At 41.2% G+C, this 17,321-nt stretch overlaps 1 protein-coding gene across 2 annotated transcripts in view; it reads left to right on the forward strand.

Moving 5' to 3' along the window:
* SLC20A1 (solute carrier family 20 member 1) overlaps window positions 1-16,725 on the forward strand; it is a 17,163-nt gene extending 438 nt beyond the window's left edge. The window contains exons 2-11 of one of the 2 annotated variants that reach the window (XM_004388861.2): window positions 74-685; window positions 829-969; window positions 1,148-1,233; window positions 6,218-6,314; window positions 8,662-8,781; window positions 10,966-11,238; window positions 11,344-11,905; window positions 12,540-12,725; window positions 13,285-13,369; window positions 14,378-15,314. In XM_004388861.2, the coding sequence (XP_004388918.1) occupies window positions 343-685; window positions 829-969; window positions 1,148-1,233; window positions 6,218-6,314; window positions 8,662-8,781; window positions 10,966-11,238; window positions 11,344-11,905; window positions 12,540-12,725; window positions 13,285-13,369; window positions 14,378-14,539 (2,055 nt within the window). In that variant the 5' untranslated portion in view covers window positions 74-342 and the 3' untranslated portion in view covers window positions 14,540-15,314. Of the gene's footprint in view, window positions 1-73; window positions 686-828; window positions 970-1,147; window positions 1,234-6,217; window positions 6,315-8,661; window positions 8,782-10,965; window positions 11,239-11,343; window positions 11,906-12,539; window positions 12,726-13,284; window positions 13,370-14,377 lie in introns of both variants that reach the window. The other variant, XM_023742814.1, reaches the window with a different exon arrangement.
* Window positions 16,726-17,321: the final 596 nt, after the last annotated feature.

Below are 17,321 nucleotides of genomic sequence, written 5' to 3' on the forward strand. Positions count from 1 at the left end.
GGCAGTGCGCGGTGGACGCGAGCCGGCCGCGGGGCCCCCAGCGCCGCTATTGTCATTTCTTCCTCCCCCACAGGATGAACTTACGCCCTTGCTCTTCTCTGCCATGGAATTCCGCTCCGTGCTTCTAGGCCTCCAGAGCCAAAGAACCCACAGACAACAGATGCTCCTACGCAGCGTATAGCAGTAACTCCCTAGCTCGGTTTCTGTGCCGTCTTTTACAGTATTTAATTTTATATAATATATATTATTTATTATAGTGTTTTGATACCTCATCATCTGTTTACACATCTTGAAAGCTGCACAGTAATTCTCGTATTAATTAAAAAACCACTACTCTTGAGAATGGCGTCTACCGTGCCCCCGCTGAGTACTGTCGCTGCTACCACCGCCGCTTCTGGTCCGTTGGTGGACTACTTATGGATGCTTATCCTGGGCTTCATTATTGCGTTTATCTTGGCTTTCTCCGTGGGAGCCAATGATGTAGCGAATTCGTTTGGTACAGCTGTGGGCTCAGGTGTAGTGACCCTGAAGCAAGCCTGCATCCTAGCTAGCATCTTTGAAACCGTGGGCTCTGTCTTACTGGGGGCCAAAGTGAGTGAAACAATCCGGAAGGGCTTGATTGATGTGGAGATGTACAACTCGACCCAGCAGCTGCTGATGGCCGGCTCAGTCAGTGCTATGTTTGGTAAGTTCGTTTTAGTGATGAATGAGCAAATTTGCATGATGAGTGATTCCATTCTTGTGCTCTACGTTTCAGATTTTTTCTTTCGGAATTCCCTGTTCACATGATGGAATTTTGCTGCTTAATAAAACTTCACTGTGTTTCAGGTTCTGCTGTGTGGCAGCTAGTGGCTTCATTTTTGAAGCTGCCCATTTCTGGGACCCATTGTATTGTTGGTGCGACCATTGGTTTCTCCCTCGTAGCAAAGGGGCAGGAGGGCGTCAAGTGGTCTGAACTGATAAAAATCGGTATGTTTAACTCTAAATGGCTTCTTAATTTTTGTCATGTATTACCATGTATGTACGGGAGAAGATGGTGTAAAATGGAAGGACAGACTTAAACAATTTTGAAAATGGAACATTGAAGTGATTTCTGCTTCTTGATTTGCAGTAGCTGACATTTTTTTCTTAATGTGTTCTATTCCAGTGATGTCTTGGTTTGTTTCTCCGCTGCTTTCTGGTGTTATGTCTGGAATCTTATTCTTCCTTGTTCGTGCATTCATTCTCCGTAAGGTAATCTTTTTCCTCCCTATCATGATTTTTAATGGGTCACTCAGTCATGTTCAAATTGGGGCAGCATTCTTGCAAATGATAATGGGTGTGTAGGTGTTGTGGTCTTGGAAGATTAAAAAATTCTGTATGCTTCTTGTATGTTGCATTCTCTGAAAGAAGCAAGTTTTCAATACCCGGGAGGGAAAGATTGAATGAGTACTAGGGCTTACCAAGAAATAGGAGAGACAAGTGGAGAAATAAGGGCATTTATTTAAAATGAGTTTGGCTGTGGGAGCCCTGTGGCACACTGGTTAAAGCGCTTGGCTACTAATCAAAACGTCTGTGATTGGAACTCACCAGCTGCTCTGAGGGAGACAGTCTTGGAAACCGAATGGGGCAGTTCTGTAGGGTTGCTATGAGTCAGAATCAACTCTGCGGCAGTGGGTTTGGTTTTGGTGTCTAGCTGTGTGTAGATTACTACTTTGCCTAAGCCGGTATTATATTCAGACTAATTTGAATTGTAAGTCTGGAGGTTCAACAAGTCAGTGTCCCTTGGGGCTGTTTCTGAGCTGCCAGTTAAATGGAGTAGTTTGAGTCTTGACATAGTTCTTTCTACAACGCTGATTATCATAACCAGTTTATAAGTCTCTAGATGAGGATTGTATTCACACGTGACTCGACTCTAGTTTTTTAGAACAGATAAAAAACCAGTAAAGGTAGTTTTTCTTTTTTGCCCCCCCCCCCCAATCCTGGCAGTCGTTTTATTTCCTGTCCATTTGAAAATCTTTTTGAGAGACCCGATCACGTTTCTTTTATCAAGAAGTCAGATGTTGACTGCAAAATAAATGTGGACAACAAGGGATTATGTTGGCATGGGACTAAGTTACATTAAGAGTAAATGCATTTTTTTCAGGAAACAAAGTTGTCCTTTTTCTCAGGTGAGTGGCTTTTAACTGGTCCATTGTCAGTTCTTTAAAATGTTCCTGAACTGTAGAAATCTGAGTGAGGGGAGATAGGTCACTTAATCCCAAGAGGTAAGAATGTGTTTAGATTCACTTGTCTGGTCTAGTTTTAAGCTGCTCTGGGGAAGGATTTGTATCATGTCTCTTCAGAAATTCTAGGAAAGTGATCATAATCACTGTTTCCCGTACCCTGAATCTGGCAAAATATAACAATTTGACTGTTAAAGATTTGAAACATCTGTAACCCCTTGCGATCGAGTCATTTGACACTGATAGTGACCCTGTAGGATAGTAGAAGTGCCTCATAAGTTTTCCAAGGCTATCATCTTTACAGCAGCAGACTGCCACATCTTTCTCCTGCGTAGTGGCTGGTGGATTTGAACTGCTGACCTTTCGATTGGCAGCTGAGTGCTTAACCACTGCGCCACCAGAGCTCCTACTGAAACATCCATAGGTAGGTATAATTTGACTGATAGAGCATGAACAGTTTATTGGTATTGACCAACTCAAAAAGTTCTGTTTTATTTAACAAGCAGGTATGATTAGCACCTACCTTCTTACTTCCCCCTAACTATAGTCTATGATAATACGGTGTTTGAATTTGAGGCTTATCCATAGTCATTGACCAGGTTTTTACTAGAGCTGCAGAGCCCTTTACAGACCAGAGAATTAATAGGGTCCTGTATGGATACTTTGTTGATTAGTGGGAGACAGATTCTTCTGGAGAAGCTTTGTGTGTGTTCCCTCCAGAAAACAAGCTTGTCTTCTTTCCTGGAGGGAGAATCGTGCTGTGAGATACCAAGAGGGATTTTTCAGGTCCCGTCCCTCACCCCCCACCCCCCGAAAAACCAAACCCGTTGCTGTAGAGTTGATTCCAACTCATAGCGACCCTATAGGAGTGTATACAGTAGAACTGCCTCATATGGTTTCCAAGGAACGACTGGTGAATTCGAACTGCTGACCTTTTGGTTAGCAACCAAACTCTTAAGCACTACGCTACCAGGGCTCCTTCAGGTGCCAAGAACCTATCATTTGAGGAATGTACTTCTCAGTTTCTGAGAGCTTAAGTTAGATATATTAATTTATATTCTAACTATATACTTCTTGTGTAGTTATGAGGGATGAAAATGATCAAGAACGATTAGAATAGTGTATAAAACAATAGTGACTTTGAGGCTTTTTTATATCACCCCTCCACCCTGTGTGTGTGTACACACACCCCAGTCCCTCAGTGACAGATAAGGAGTTTTTAGGTGATGAGTGTAAATATTTATGGTTACCGTTAGGTTTTAAAAATGCTGGAAAAAATCCTTAGACTGGTAAGCTTTTTGGGTCTCATCTGACAAGATCTGAATATTTGAACTTTAAGATACTTTCCAACTCTTTTAAGATTCTATTTTGGAAATCAAGATTAAAATTGGTTTTTGAAAAATTTCCATCTTCTGAATGTCTCTTTTCCAAAGATAACTAGATTATTTAGGAGGAAAAAGCAGAATGAAGGTGAGGTCATTCTGTTAAGGATTGTTGTGGCGTTAAACAGAGGAATAGAGGAAGAGGAGAGTTTTCCTTTTGAGTATTTAAATTCTGGTCAAGAACACGGGCCATCAAGCATTATCCCATTTGTTAGGAATCATTAAATATGTCTAGAACAGCTTTTAAACCTTAGCAGACCTTTTGTTTAAACAAAAACTTAGCGGAACACCCAGTATGTAGAAAATGAACTACTCTGGCTGAAAATGGGGAACTTTAAGCCTGTCTTTCTTAGAGTACGTAACTGGACGGTGAGGTGTATATGTACGTTGTTCCCAGGCACAGTTTTAGGTGTGTTAGATGGATCATGCAGTGATAAACAATTTCATAAAAACCGTTAGCCTTAGTTACCTTTTGGGAGTAACTAGAAGGCTAGAGGAAGTAAAGAGGCTAGAGTCTTTTGAACTTTTTTTTTTCTAAAACCCATGAGAATGTATTTCATAATAAACTGTTAGTAGTAGTGTTACCATTTCCTCACTGAGTTCACTGCTGGTTGCTTCAGGGAATACTTGATTGGACTGTACAAAAAAATACTAAAACTCTTCGGCCTGTATTGCTGCTACTCAACTTTTGACCAATTACAGTTTGATTTGTAGATACCGTATTAGCAGATAGTCTTTGATAATCTGTGAAGAGAAATCCCTACATAATGTATCTAGAACCGTAATGGGCTTATTTTTTTTTTTGGGGGGGGGGGAGGTCTTAGGTCTCTTGGGAGAAGCTCTGGTGACGTAGGGGTTAAGCGCTCAGTTGTCAACTGAAAGGTTGGCAGTTTGAACCCACCAGCTGCTCCATGGGAGAAAGACCTGGCAATCTGCTCCCTAAAGGTTACAGCCTTGGAAACTGTGTGGGACAGTTCTGTTCTGTCCTGTAGGGTTGCTGTGGATTGGAATTGACTCCACAAGGATACGGTTTGGTTTAGGCCTCCTGGAGAATTTTTTTAAACTGTGAATAGTTCTTAAAAGAAAAATGCATATACATCTCAGGTTTATAACCTGATTGCCTTGAGTGTGACTGACACTGATACATTATTCAGAGGTGCTTAACAGTTCTAGGTTCTGTAATCTATTCTTGGGTCTGTTTTGGTGATTTCACTATCCTTGTAAGCAATGGGTAAACCAAAAACAATGGCTGGGGAGTTAACATTCAGAGTGGTTTTATTCATTGAGGGCCATTGATTAGGAATGGCATCCTTACTACACAAATGGGTCCATGTCTGAGCTTTTCTGTTTCGTTGATCTTAAGCCACTAACCTCATTCTGCCCAATGTATTGTTTATTTTTATCAGGTTTAGAATCGCTTTAGGGTCTTTGTTTTGTTACTCCCCCCCCCCCCCCCCGGCAATATTCCATTGGAATTGCGATCAAGATTATATTAAACCTTTGGGCTAGTATCTTTAAAATTGATCTTTGTCGTTTACTTAGGTTTGTGCTCCCATTCTTTAAGTGTTTGACTTGGGTGTTTTCCTTTCCTGTAGAATTAATGCACATTCCTTGTAAGTGGAACTCCTCTCATTTCCAGTCACGCTGGCCTCCTTGTTTCATAGAGTTTTTTGCCTCCTGGCCTTTGTATGTGCTAATACCTCTGTGTGGAATAATTAGCTGGGTGACTTGCTCCTTCTTTACCGCTAGTTGCTTATGCAAGTGCTGGCTTACTACATTCATGTCTCTACTCAGGTGACACTCATTCCCTGACCTCCCTGGACTAAAACGTGCCCCTCCTTCCATCACTGTCCCGTCAGCCTTCTGGATTTTTTTATAGCACTTGTCAGAGCTTAACATTATTCCATAGTCGAATATGAATATTCTGTGAGGCAGGAGCTTCGTTTCATTTACTCCTGTATTCTAGTGCCCAGAATAGTCCTTGGCAGATAGTTGAAAGAGTGGATAAACTAATGCATGATTGATTTTTATCTTAGCACTTCGGTGAAACGTGGTATATTTGTACGTGAAGTGGTTGTTGCCTATCTGATCTACTACACGTTTTACTTTTAAAAAATCTTCGAAGGTAGAAAGTCAGATAAAGCAGTGTCCTAACATCTGATGGTCTCTATCTTGCCATCTGTTACAGAAGTGTAGTTCATTTTTAGATATGTGCTCAGACTTTGTAAGGAGAGTTTTGAGATTACATCTGGACTTCTTCACGTACCCTGAAAATGTGCGTATTGAAAGATGATTATTCTGGATTTCATCAGTCAGTACTGTAGGTAGGTCGCTTTATTATTCAAATGGCAAGTAAATAAGTAACATAAAAAGGAAAGAAGCAAAAAAGACATGTTGACTGGAGGACCAAAACACAGCTCCGTAAACTGAAATAAATGCAGGTGGAAGATGGCATCAGCCTTGGTGGGGAGACTTCCAGGAGCATATGGAGGAAAAAGCTCAGTTGCCCTTGGAAACTGCTGTGGAGAGACGTTGGCGCTGTAATTCCTGAACCTGCTCTGTTACAAGGTTTTGTAGAAATGGGTTAACTTTTACAGCTTTCAGTGTATTGATCTTAATGGTGTTTTACAGGCAGATCCAGTTCCTAATGGTTTGAGAGCTTTGCCAGTTTTCTATGCCTGCACAGTTGGAATAAATCTCTTTTCCATCATGTATACTGGAGCACCTTGTAAGTACATCCTAAAATATTTAAATGTCAATTTCAAGTTGTTTACAAAACTTGTATTAAATGCACAATTTACCCCTTTTTGCTTTTCAGGGCTGAAATCTCCTAGAAGGTGGCTGGCCTGCGCCCATTTCAGAAGGCTGCAGGCTAGTGTATGCTGAGTTAACCTAGATAGTTTTTCAACCAAAGAGACCTGCTCAGATTCTAAATCACTACAGACCTTTCCTCTTTAGTCTTCACAGGATCCACCGATAATACGATCTTCTCCCTCCCTTTCTCCTATCTATGCTAAAAATGCTGGAATTGATATTGCCCTCAACTACTGAAGAGTCATTAGTAGTATTTGGTCTTCAGCAGTCAGTCATTTAGAACTAGTTTGCTGGATAGTCTGATTTTTCTCTTCCAAATGGAGCTACTTTTGTTTCTAAGTACTAAATTTACTCCCTGAATCTGCTTGAATGAGAAGAGTTGGCATGTTTAACAACTGGTCTAAGTGCACTTGGAAGAAGAATTCATGCAGCTAAGAGGAAAAAATCTGTGAGAATGTAAAGATTGAAACATTTACTTTTACATTGGAACTAAGGCAAAGCATGAGTTAAATCACAGCTATATATGTATAATTTAACAACTACAAAAGATTGAGGACTTGTAACCCGTTAGGCAGGACAGTACATGCCTTGGACCAGCTGTCCTGGCTAAGCTCCTGTGGTTTGGTTGTCACTGGCTTTAAGTCTTCTGACTGGGACCCATTGGAAGCCATGGTGTTGCTGCCCAGAGCTCACATGGCTTTACACAGAACGAGTGAGCTAGATAGATACCTGCTTACTACGTGTGATGCACTATTTTCAAATACACTAGTTTTTTAAATGCTGATTGTGGCCCATTAAATTGATTTTTCTTCTGACTAATGGGTTGTGATTTGCTTCTTCAACCACATGTAAGTAATGTCACTGGCCAGAAATGGAATTAGCTAAGTAATTTTAACCTTGCCTTTGTTCTTGGAATAAATCGAGAAAGATAAATGGAGTACTTTATGAGATTTATTGATCTCAGGAGATACTAGACTCCTTATTCTAAATGGTGTGTATGAAGAAAAACTTGTTTAAAATTGTGTTCTTGATAAACAAGAAAAATCTCCCATGAAACTAAGTACTGCTGGTTTATGCGTTAATGGCAAGGTTCATAGTTCAGTGAAATCAAACAAATTTTTAGTCAGTTTTGAAAATGTGAACTTCGACATTTTTTCCTGTCCTTTGTGGATCGTTTACCAGAAACATCAGTGTCTTTGTTTCCGCTTTTTGACTTTTGGAAAGTAGGCAGATTTGCATTGTGATAGACACTGATTAAATCTTATGTACAGCTCAGTCTGTCTGACTTGCCAGCGTGATGAAATTGAGAGCAGAGATTAAGGTGAAAAGACAACGTAGTCACTATAGGCCTTCAGTCTAAGAAGAGACTATAGTTTGTCTGATTTTTAAAGACTGATCATTGGACAATAGAATTTCCATTTCATAAGTTAATTTCTAATAAGGAAAATAAAGCAAAAGAACTACAAGTAACTAAGGTGTTCTTAGAGAACTACAGATAATTGTAGTGTCTTTTAGACTTAATTGGATTATATAGTGGTTTGATTCTGTCTTCAGTACAGGTTAGTGATTTGGAGTTTATTAACATTAAAGTAACAAGTAGATAACTAATTAGCCATCTCTGAGCCACGTAGAAAGTATTGGTAGGCAAGTGTCTTTTAAGATCTGGGTTATTTGTGAATTTACTACCAAACTGTTTTTCCTTTTGTGAAAGCTCTTTAAGATAATCTTATCTTTTGATAGACAACATTCCAGTTTTCTTTGTTTCTTAGTTTGGTAATAGTTCCAAAGAGACAATCTTGTTAAAAGATTTTACTGAAGGCTAGTATGGATGTGATAACTTTCTGTAGAAATTTTATCAGCTTGACTCCTTCCTTTTTAACATTAAATAAATCTGTATGTGCAAATGTAGAGTATGGCAGCTAACGTGAGAAGGCTGGTGAGTGGGATAGCTAGTTTGCAAGTCTTCATAATAAAGTAATCCTTAGTATCTTCTTTTAAAATGAAGAAAGGAAGAAGACAGGGATAGAATGTGAAGGAGCTTAGGAAGTTTCAGTCTTGCAAGTGTTTAAGATAACTGTTGGATTTTTCTCACAGATTGAAAGCTGATTTATTTTTATAGCTGTTAGCACAGTAAACTCTGGTAGCAGCTGTGAAAGGTGATGGGCTGGCTTGGGGATCCCCTCAGAGTCCCAGAGGGTTTACACATCATTGCAGGGGGCTGTTGCCCTGGGGTTTTCAAGATGCACCGTTTTATCTCCTAGTGCTGGGCTTTGACAGACTTCCTCTGTGGGGTACCATCCTCATCTCGGTGGGATGCGCAGTTTTCTGTGCCCTTATCGTCTGGTTCTTTGTATGTCCCAGGATGAAGAGAAAAATTGAACGTAAGTAACTGTGTGCAGCAGAAAAATATAACTAGTAACATGCTTGTTTGTTTGATCACCTGTAAAAACCCACTGTTTGGCCAAGTTGGCAATGTAAGACTTTTTTAGTAAATTTGGGTTTGTTGCCCAAACCGTATTTTTTTGTGGCATGAGTCATAAGGGCTATTTGACTTACGCTGTAGTTTATTTTCTTACTGTACCTGAATCAGTTGCAGTGACATGATAGATAAATACGGAGAAGTTGTAGCCTACATTAATTGAAAAATATGCAGATACCATAATGAAAAATTAAGAGGTAAGTACAGAACATTTTCGTAGAAGAAACGTTTGCCTCAGCTACTTACTTACGTGTAGTTCTTAGTGTATAACTTCAGATTCAGACACGTAAAGCTGAGTATAACGTGTATATCTGATCTTAAGAACAACCATTGCCATCGAGTCGATTCCAACTCACAGCGCCCCTATGGGATAGAGCAGAACTGCCCCATAGGGTTTCTGAGGAGCAGCTGGTAGATTGGAACTGCTGACCTTTTGGTTAGCAGCCAAATGCTGAAACCACTGCACCACCGGGGCTCCTTATCTGACCTTAGATCTGGTTAATTATCAGAGGTTAATAACTCAGGTTAATACAGATTCTAGAGGTAAGCATTTTTAAGGGCATGTGAGGGAGTCACTTAGGCTATTACTATACGTGTCGTATAGTTAAATACTAAATAGGTTCCGGTAGTTTTCTCATTAAATTTTGTATTCCTTTTCTTAGTGGCTGAGATCTTTTTCTGCCTTTTTCATCTGTGCAAATGCCAGGTTGGCGACTCACAGTTTATTCCTTAGAAGCAGGGTGATGTACAGACTGCAGTGGTGTCAGGAAGAGTGCTGTGTCACTGCAGCTGAACTGAAGGGCCTCGCAGAGGCTCTGTGCTTGGCTGTGCTGGACACTTAGCAGGAACAAGGCTTTCCAGACTTCCTGACCTCGTTTTGTTCCTCAGCGAGAGAAGAGACATCTTGCTAGATGCATGACTGCAGTAGCTGAAAGAGTGGGTTAATATACTGAGCTGCTGGCATGGGACTTTCTATCTGGCCATGGAGCTCAGAACCATAAGGCTTCTGAGATGTAGACTTTATTTCTGGAAACAAAGAAGTAGAAGTTAAAGTTGTCATTTCTAGTTGCGTGCATTGAACTGTTAACTTGCTTGAACTCTTGGGCTGAAATTCGAGGGATTCCTTTTTTGAAATATGATTTAGGTGTAGTCAGTACTGAAAAGGTTGGCAGGGAGCTAAGATTGGTAGGTGTCTTAGTTCTCTGATGCTGCTGTAACAGAGATATCACAGGTGGGTGGCTATAACAAACAAATTTATTTTCTCACAGTTTAGGAGGCTAGAAGTATGAATTTAGGGCTCCGGCTCTAGGGGAAGGCTTTTTCTCTGGGGGTGGGGTCTCCTCTCTTTTCAGCTTCTGTTTCTTGGGGATCTTCATGTGGCATGGCATCTGTCTTCCCCCATCTCTGCCTGCTTCCTTGATCTGCTCTGTTAGATTTCAAAACAGATTGATTCAAGACGCGCCATACACTAATGCTGCTGCGTAACAGCAGAGAGAATATTTCTGTGTTTGTTAATATAATGAAGAAAATGCATTCCCAAACGGGAGTAAAACCACACGTACAGGGGTTAAGATTTATAGCACATATTTTTTGAGAGTCATAATTCAATCCATGGAGCCCTGGTGGTGCAGTGGTTAAGAGCTTGGCTGCTAACCAAAAGGTCAGCAGTTCGAATCCACCAGCTGCTTCTTGGAAGCCCTATGGAGCGGTTCTGCTCTGTCGTATAGGGTCACTATGAGTTGGTATCGATTCGGTAATGGGTTTGGTTTGGGTTTTTAATTCAATCCAGAAAAATAGGGCTGTAAAAATAATAATAAAGAACAAGAATATGTGACTAAGAGTTTAGAAACCTAAAATATTTGTTCTCTGGCCCTTTGCAGAAAAAGTTTGTCAACTCCTGATGTAGGGTGTTGTGCATTGCTGGTTTGTTCTTAGGTGTAGGATGAGTTGTTGACAAAGTAGATGGGAAAATTATCCTTGTTTGTAATTTACGTGTGTTCTTACTGTGAGGTGGGGTGGGGTGGGGAAAGGGAGCTGTGCAGGAAGTTGGTGCGGTCGAAACCAAACCAAAACACCCCTTTTCTAGGAGAAATAAAGTCCAGTCCTTCTGAAAGCCCCTTGATGGAAAAAAAGAACAGCTTGAAAGAAGACCGTGAAGAAACAAAGTTATCTCTTGGTGATGTTGAAAGTAGGAATCCTGTTGTCCCTGACGTGGGGTGTGCCGCTGCGCCCCTCCGGGCTGTGGTGGAGGAGAGGACGGTCTCGTTCAAGCTTGGAGACTTGGAGGAAGCTCCAGAGCAAGAGAAGCTTCCCAGCATGGACCTGAAAGAGGAAACCAGCATAGACAGCGCCATGAATGGTGAGTTGACATTCCACGAGTGGGGGAAATTGGTTCTCTTTGTTACCTGTGGTGGTGAAGAAACTTACTGTTTTGGTCTTGATGTTACCTTTTTGGTCTGCGTAGGTGCAGTGCAGTTGCCTAATGGGAACCTTGTTCAGTTCAATCAAGCGGTCAGCAACCAGATAAACTCCAGTGGACACTACCAGTATCACACCGTGCATAAAGATTCTGGCTTGTACAAAGAGCTCCTCCATAAATTACATCTTGCCAAGGTGGGAGACTGCATGGGAGACTCTGGTGACAAACCCTTGAGGCGCAATAATAGCTATACTTCCTATACCATGGCAATCTGTGGCATGCCTCTGGATTCATTCCGTGCCAAAGAAGGCGAACAAAAAGGTGAAGAAATGGAGAAGCTGACGTGGGCTAGTGCAGACACCAAGAAGCGAATTCGCATGGATAGTTACACCAGTTACTGCAATGCTGTGTCTGATATTCACTCTGCGTCTGAGGTGGACATAAGTGTTAAGGGAGAAATGGGTCTGGGCGACCGAAAAGGAAGTAATGGCTCTTTAGAAGAAGAATGGTATGATCAAGATAAACCAGAAGTGTCTCTCCTCTTCCAATTCCTGCAGATCCTCACGGCCTGCTTCGGGTCATTTGCCCATGGTGGCAATGATGTCAGGTTAGAAGACATTGAATTTTAGCACTGCTTTTTCCATTTTTAAAGTGTCTTACCGGTTTTATGGGGTGGGGGAGGCACAGTGGCAGTGGTACCCGTGCCATCCGAAGGACCCTGAATAGTCTAGGTAGAATGAGGTAATAGTAGTTCTTGACTTAATAATACAGGTGGTAAAATCTTAGTCTTTAGAGAGGTTATAAAGAACGTTTTTAACTTTGTTTCTGTAGATGACAAACAGATGTCTTTCACAGAAAAGCCTTTTTGTCAGGATAGGAACCAGTTCTTTGATAGTAAATAGTGGAATATAAGATGAAAACTTAAAACTACTGCCCTGTAGAATGAATTTGTGTGTTGTTAGCCTTAGTTCTGTGCTTTATAAGCTGTTCTCTGGACCCAAGAGTTGTTCCAGGCCCTTCGTAGGAGGAGAGGTGACCAGATGCATGGCCCTCCCCTCCATCAGAGTGGCTCATTTTTTTTCTGTTGTGTATGTTGAGGTTCCATATATTTCCTTTGAAAAAAAGACTCATTTGCTAAATGAGCTTGAAAGGTGTGCATTGAACAACTCCAGTGTGTTCAGCAAATCCAATCATGCTAGTTCTGCCTAGAAAGCCAACTGTCCCCTTTTTTTTTCTTCCAGCAATGCCATTGGTCCCCTGGTTGCTTTGTATCTGGTTTATGATACAGGAGATGTTTCTTCAAAAGTAGCAACACCAATATGGCTTCTACTCTATGGTGGTGTTGGAATCTGTATTGGCCTGTGGGTCTGGGGAAGGAGAGTTATCCAGACGATGGGAAAAGATCTGACACCAATCACCCCCTCTAGGTGAGTTGTTGAAGCAGGCCTTAGTGTAATACTCATTTTTCCATAAGAGATTATGTAATATTATATAGTGCTAACACATAAGTTGTTTTTTAGTTAAAGTAACCAAGTTTGTTGATGCGAAGTTTTTAAATTTTACTTAACTTTATGGCCCTTAAACATAATTTTGGTTAAACATTTATCCATTCAGCTTCAAAGTTCTGTTAACCAAATAACTTTTTTGAGGAAGATTTGTGTGCTAAGAGTGAAGCGCTGTGAATACTTGGCTTTTATTTGTCTTTACTCGGGAGCTAAGACTAATGTTTACAAAGTTCTTCAAAATAAAAGCGCAGACAGGTTTAATACTGGACTTCCAGAAGAGCCTAAAGCCTCAGTCAGACGTTGGAGGAGAGGGGAAAGAGGAGGAGTCTTGTGGCCCAACTTCAGATTTCAGGCGTTAGAGCAAATAAAGATGTCAGTGGATGTTTTGTCACCAAGTACAGCGAAAGCAAGATCACTTTAACTTGAAGTGCTAGCGTGTCAGAAAATCGAACTGAAGTAGTCACTCTTTTTTTGTCTACAGCGGCTTCAGTATTGAACTGGCATCTGCCCTCACTGTGGTAATTGCATCAAACATTGGCCTTCCCATCAGTACAACGCATTGTAAAGTAAGTCTAAAGGATGTGTAGTGTGTCTGATGAATGGTTCTAGTAACATGTAGGCTTTACTTCTCTGGTACTTTGATTTAGAAAGTTTTGTGCAGTAGGAGTCTTCAAGAGTCCACGAGTTTAGGACAAGTGAATACAAGAATGTAAAAGCTTATATTTTATAATTTTTTGTGTCTACTTGTTTAAGCAGTTAATGTATATTCTTCCAAAATTGTGTACAAGTCTTTTTCCATTACAGAGCACTAGCTGTGATTTCTGGCTCATTACAGTTGCTTTGTCGTTTTTTTGATCTCAGGTCATTTCTACTTTAGCACTGTTAAAAGTGCTCTTTTTCAGGAGGCCATTCAGAGTAGTTTGGGTGTGTGCTAATAAAGTAGTCAGCTTTATATAGTTCTGGCTATGTGGGTTGTTGCTGCCATTTGTGGTGGCTGAAGCCTTGGTTTTGCAAGTCTGGATGCTTCTGGATGGGCAGTTATTTACAGAGAGCACACCTTCAGGGCCTATCAAGGCTGAAATACTGAAGGTTGTTTGACCACTGAACAGTAATAGGAAAAGGACCAAACTGGCTTCCTTAAGGAAATTCAAGTTTGGCCCATTAGGGAGTCTGATGAATCATCCTTTTTCTGCCAGAGTATCTCTCCAGGTGATCAGCTGTTAGGTCTAATAGCAGCCTCTTGGTAGAATGATCTTTGGAAAACCTAAAATTTTAAATAATTTTGCATAATTTGATTTATTATTAAATCAATACAGTTGTTAAGAAATTCCAGGAGGGGAGAAAGAAGGTGTTTTTCTCGTATCATTTTACCCCAGTTAGCACAGATTTACTGACTGTATTTTTATATTGCCTTCATCTTTCCAAGGAGTAGTCTTCCTAACCTGTTACAAACCAGTTTTCATGGAATCAATCTTGTCCAATAGTCTGGAGCTCCTTATTTAAATAACTTTACGTTTAACAAAGTATCCTTGGCACTTTAGGAACCGTTTTCATAGATCTTTTTCCCTCTGTAGGTGGGCTCTGTCGTATCCGTTGGCTGGCTCAGATCTAAGAAGGCTGTTGACTGGCGACTCTTCCGCAACATTTTTATGGCCTGGTTTGTCACGGTCCCCATTTCTGGAGTTATCAGTGCTGCTATCATGGCAGTCTTCAAATATGTCGTCCTCAGAGTGTGAAGTTATTTGGGATTAAAATGTGTGTCAGTGTTCGGGACCACCTTACACATTCCTGCTCCCTTGAAGGATGACTCCAGTGTTACAGTCTTTGACTGACTGGGAGCTGTGGGAGGGAAGTGTTACTTGTGCTATAATTGCTTTTGTGCTAAATATGACTTGTCTCAAAATTAGCTATGTAAAATAGCCAGGTTTCCACTGGTTGCTAATGATGTCCCATTTTCTTCTGGGCTGTGACTTCCTGTACATATTTCTCTACTTTTTCTATCAGGCTTCAATTCCATTATGTTTTAATGTTTAAAAACAAACCACAAGTTAATCTTCAGAGACAACAACCATTCAGAGCCGTTTGCCAGTGTGTGCTCTGCTTCCTTGATTTCACCAGCTTCTGCCCGAACATGCACAGGGATTGAACACACACAGTTAAACTGAAGCTCCCCTTGTAGTCTCTGCTAGAAATAGTCATTTGTACTCTGCCTCCCTGTCAGAGTAGTGGCAGGTTCTATTGGCATAACGCGGAAAACTTCTAGAAGAATGAGGTTCTTTGAACACAGTGAAAACTGAAGTTAGTAGTAACCTCTTTGCAAGCAATTTATTGACTTACTGCTAAGAAGAAGTAGGAAGAAAAAGCCTTCTGGGAATCTTGGTTATTTCAGATTTTTGGCAGCTGGGATGGATGAATGAAGTGGAATGTGAATTTGGGCAGGTTAAATGGGACAGCCTTCATGTTCATCTGTCTACCTCTTAACTGAATAAAAAGCTTACAGTTTTTAGAAAACTTGTTCCCGTGGTTTTTGTTTGTGTGTTGCATGTTGAATTGTTTGGGTTCGTGATCAGAGAGCTGTGTATATTCTCTGGAGAGGGGAAGATCTGAGGGTAAGCGACTGCCCAGCTTCAGGCGGTCTAGTTCCTCACTCCTGTTAGGTTTCTTGTCGTTCCTGAAGTTTTCTCTGTACCTTTAAGCACACAGATGACGTTACTCCATGCAGGGCGTTACTCTTTACAGTTGGGCATTTTTCCTTTTATAGTTCAGCCTGGACATTTTCATGTTAGCACATATAAATCTACTCAGTTTTTAATACCACAGAGTTTTCCGTTTGACTACTTGTTAGCTGCTGTCGAGTGTTCTGGCCCATAGTAACCCCGAGTGTGCAGAGTAGAACTGCTGCATAGGATTTTCAGGGTTGTGACCTTTCAGAAGCAGATTTCCAGGCCTGTCTCCTGAGGCTGCTCACCATCAGCCTTTCAGTAGTCCATCCAGGAACTCTGTAAGACCCTTATCTAGATTGTCTCTAGCTTTCACTATTACAAAGAATGCTGAAAGGAGTGAGTGCGTCTGGCAGCTTCATTCAGAAATTCTGAGGGTTCTTCAATCTTGGTTGACTCAACCTTTTTTTTTGGCCTGTGATCAGAATAGTTAAATGAAAATGCATTTCCTCGCAAGCTGGGTTGATGGTTCCCGTCCTGAGAGCTGCAGGACAATGCTTTGGAGTTTTGTCAGGGAATGAGCTGGTTTACAGTGTTTTAAACACACCAGCGTAAGAACATGACAAGGGTAAGGCTGTGACCTGTGCCTGAGAAGGATCAGCCTGCTTGTTGGATCTGCACCGTGGGGTCCTGCTAGTTTATGGACTTGCTGAGTACTCAGTAAATTTTATGTCAGGCACTGTAACAGCTTTTTTAAAGGCACTTTAATCCTCACAACCTTTGCAGTAGGTCTTAGAAATGTTGAAATGAGCCTGGAGAACTGTAACTTTCCAAATATTCTATGTTATATGGACATTAGTTGTAGCTTTTGGGACTGGCTAAAAATAGCCTAAGACTTTATTTGAGGGAGGAAGGGGCTGTGGTAAAGGGAACCTAGCTTTAAGCCCTGTGCTGAAGCTTCAGGAGGAGACCCTCAGTTCTGGTACTGGTATGTCAGCTCCTGCGGCATGACCCCATAGAGGCCTAGGTTCTGTCAGGGCCCTGTAATTAAATGCGGAATGGTGATCTCGTCAACACTCCACCTTGGTTCAGAAGAGGACAGCTGAGAAAATAATTAAACCAAGGAAATGCTTGTCTAGGAAAAGGCAGCTAGACCTGGAGAAGAGAAAACCCATAGAGCTAGAAAGACCAGAGGGAAGGCTGTTTCCATGGAAATGTGTTCCAGATGAGGATTCCTGGGCTCTGGGGCAAGGACACAATGCTGGTGAAACCGTGGCCTCTTTTTCTTGGGCTTAGGTATTACCTTTCATAATAAAAAAGTTTTTTAATTACAGTTGTACATGTGCATGTTAAAGAATCAAATGGTTGAATAGTTTGTAACAAAAACAGGTCTCCTACCACCATTTTCCCCTTCCAGAAGCAACTGTTTTCAGTTCTTTTGGTATTGACTTCTGCTTATCTAAATAATAGGCTTGTATTAGTACTTCTGTATTTTGGCATCAGCTCTTGACTTCTGTCGTGGGTTGAATTGTGTACCCCCAAAATGTGTGCCAACTCGGCTAGGCCATGACCCCCAGTATCTGATGTGATTTTCCTGTGTGCTGTAAATCCTACCTCTACGATGGTAACGAGGCAGGATTAGAGGACTTAACGTTAAAGCAGGACTCAACAAGATTAGGTGGTATCTTAAGTCAGTCTCTTCTGAGATATAAAAAAGAAGTGAGCAGAGAGACAGGGACCTCATCACTACCAAGACGAAGAGCCAGGGGCGTGAGTCCTTTGGACCCAGGGTCCCTGCGCTGAAAAGCTCCTAGACCAGGGGAAGATTGATGACAAGGACCTTCCTCCAGAGCCGACA

This window comes from Trichechus manatus, unplaced genomic scaffold (assembly GCF_000243295.1).
Source record: "Trichechus manatus latirostris isolate Lorelei unplaced genomic scaffold, TriManLat1.0 scaffold00219, whole genome shotgun sequence".
Classification (NCBI taxonomy): Eukaryota; Metazoa; Chordata; class Mammalia; order Sirenia; family Trichechidae; genus Trichechus; species Trichechus manatus.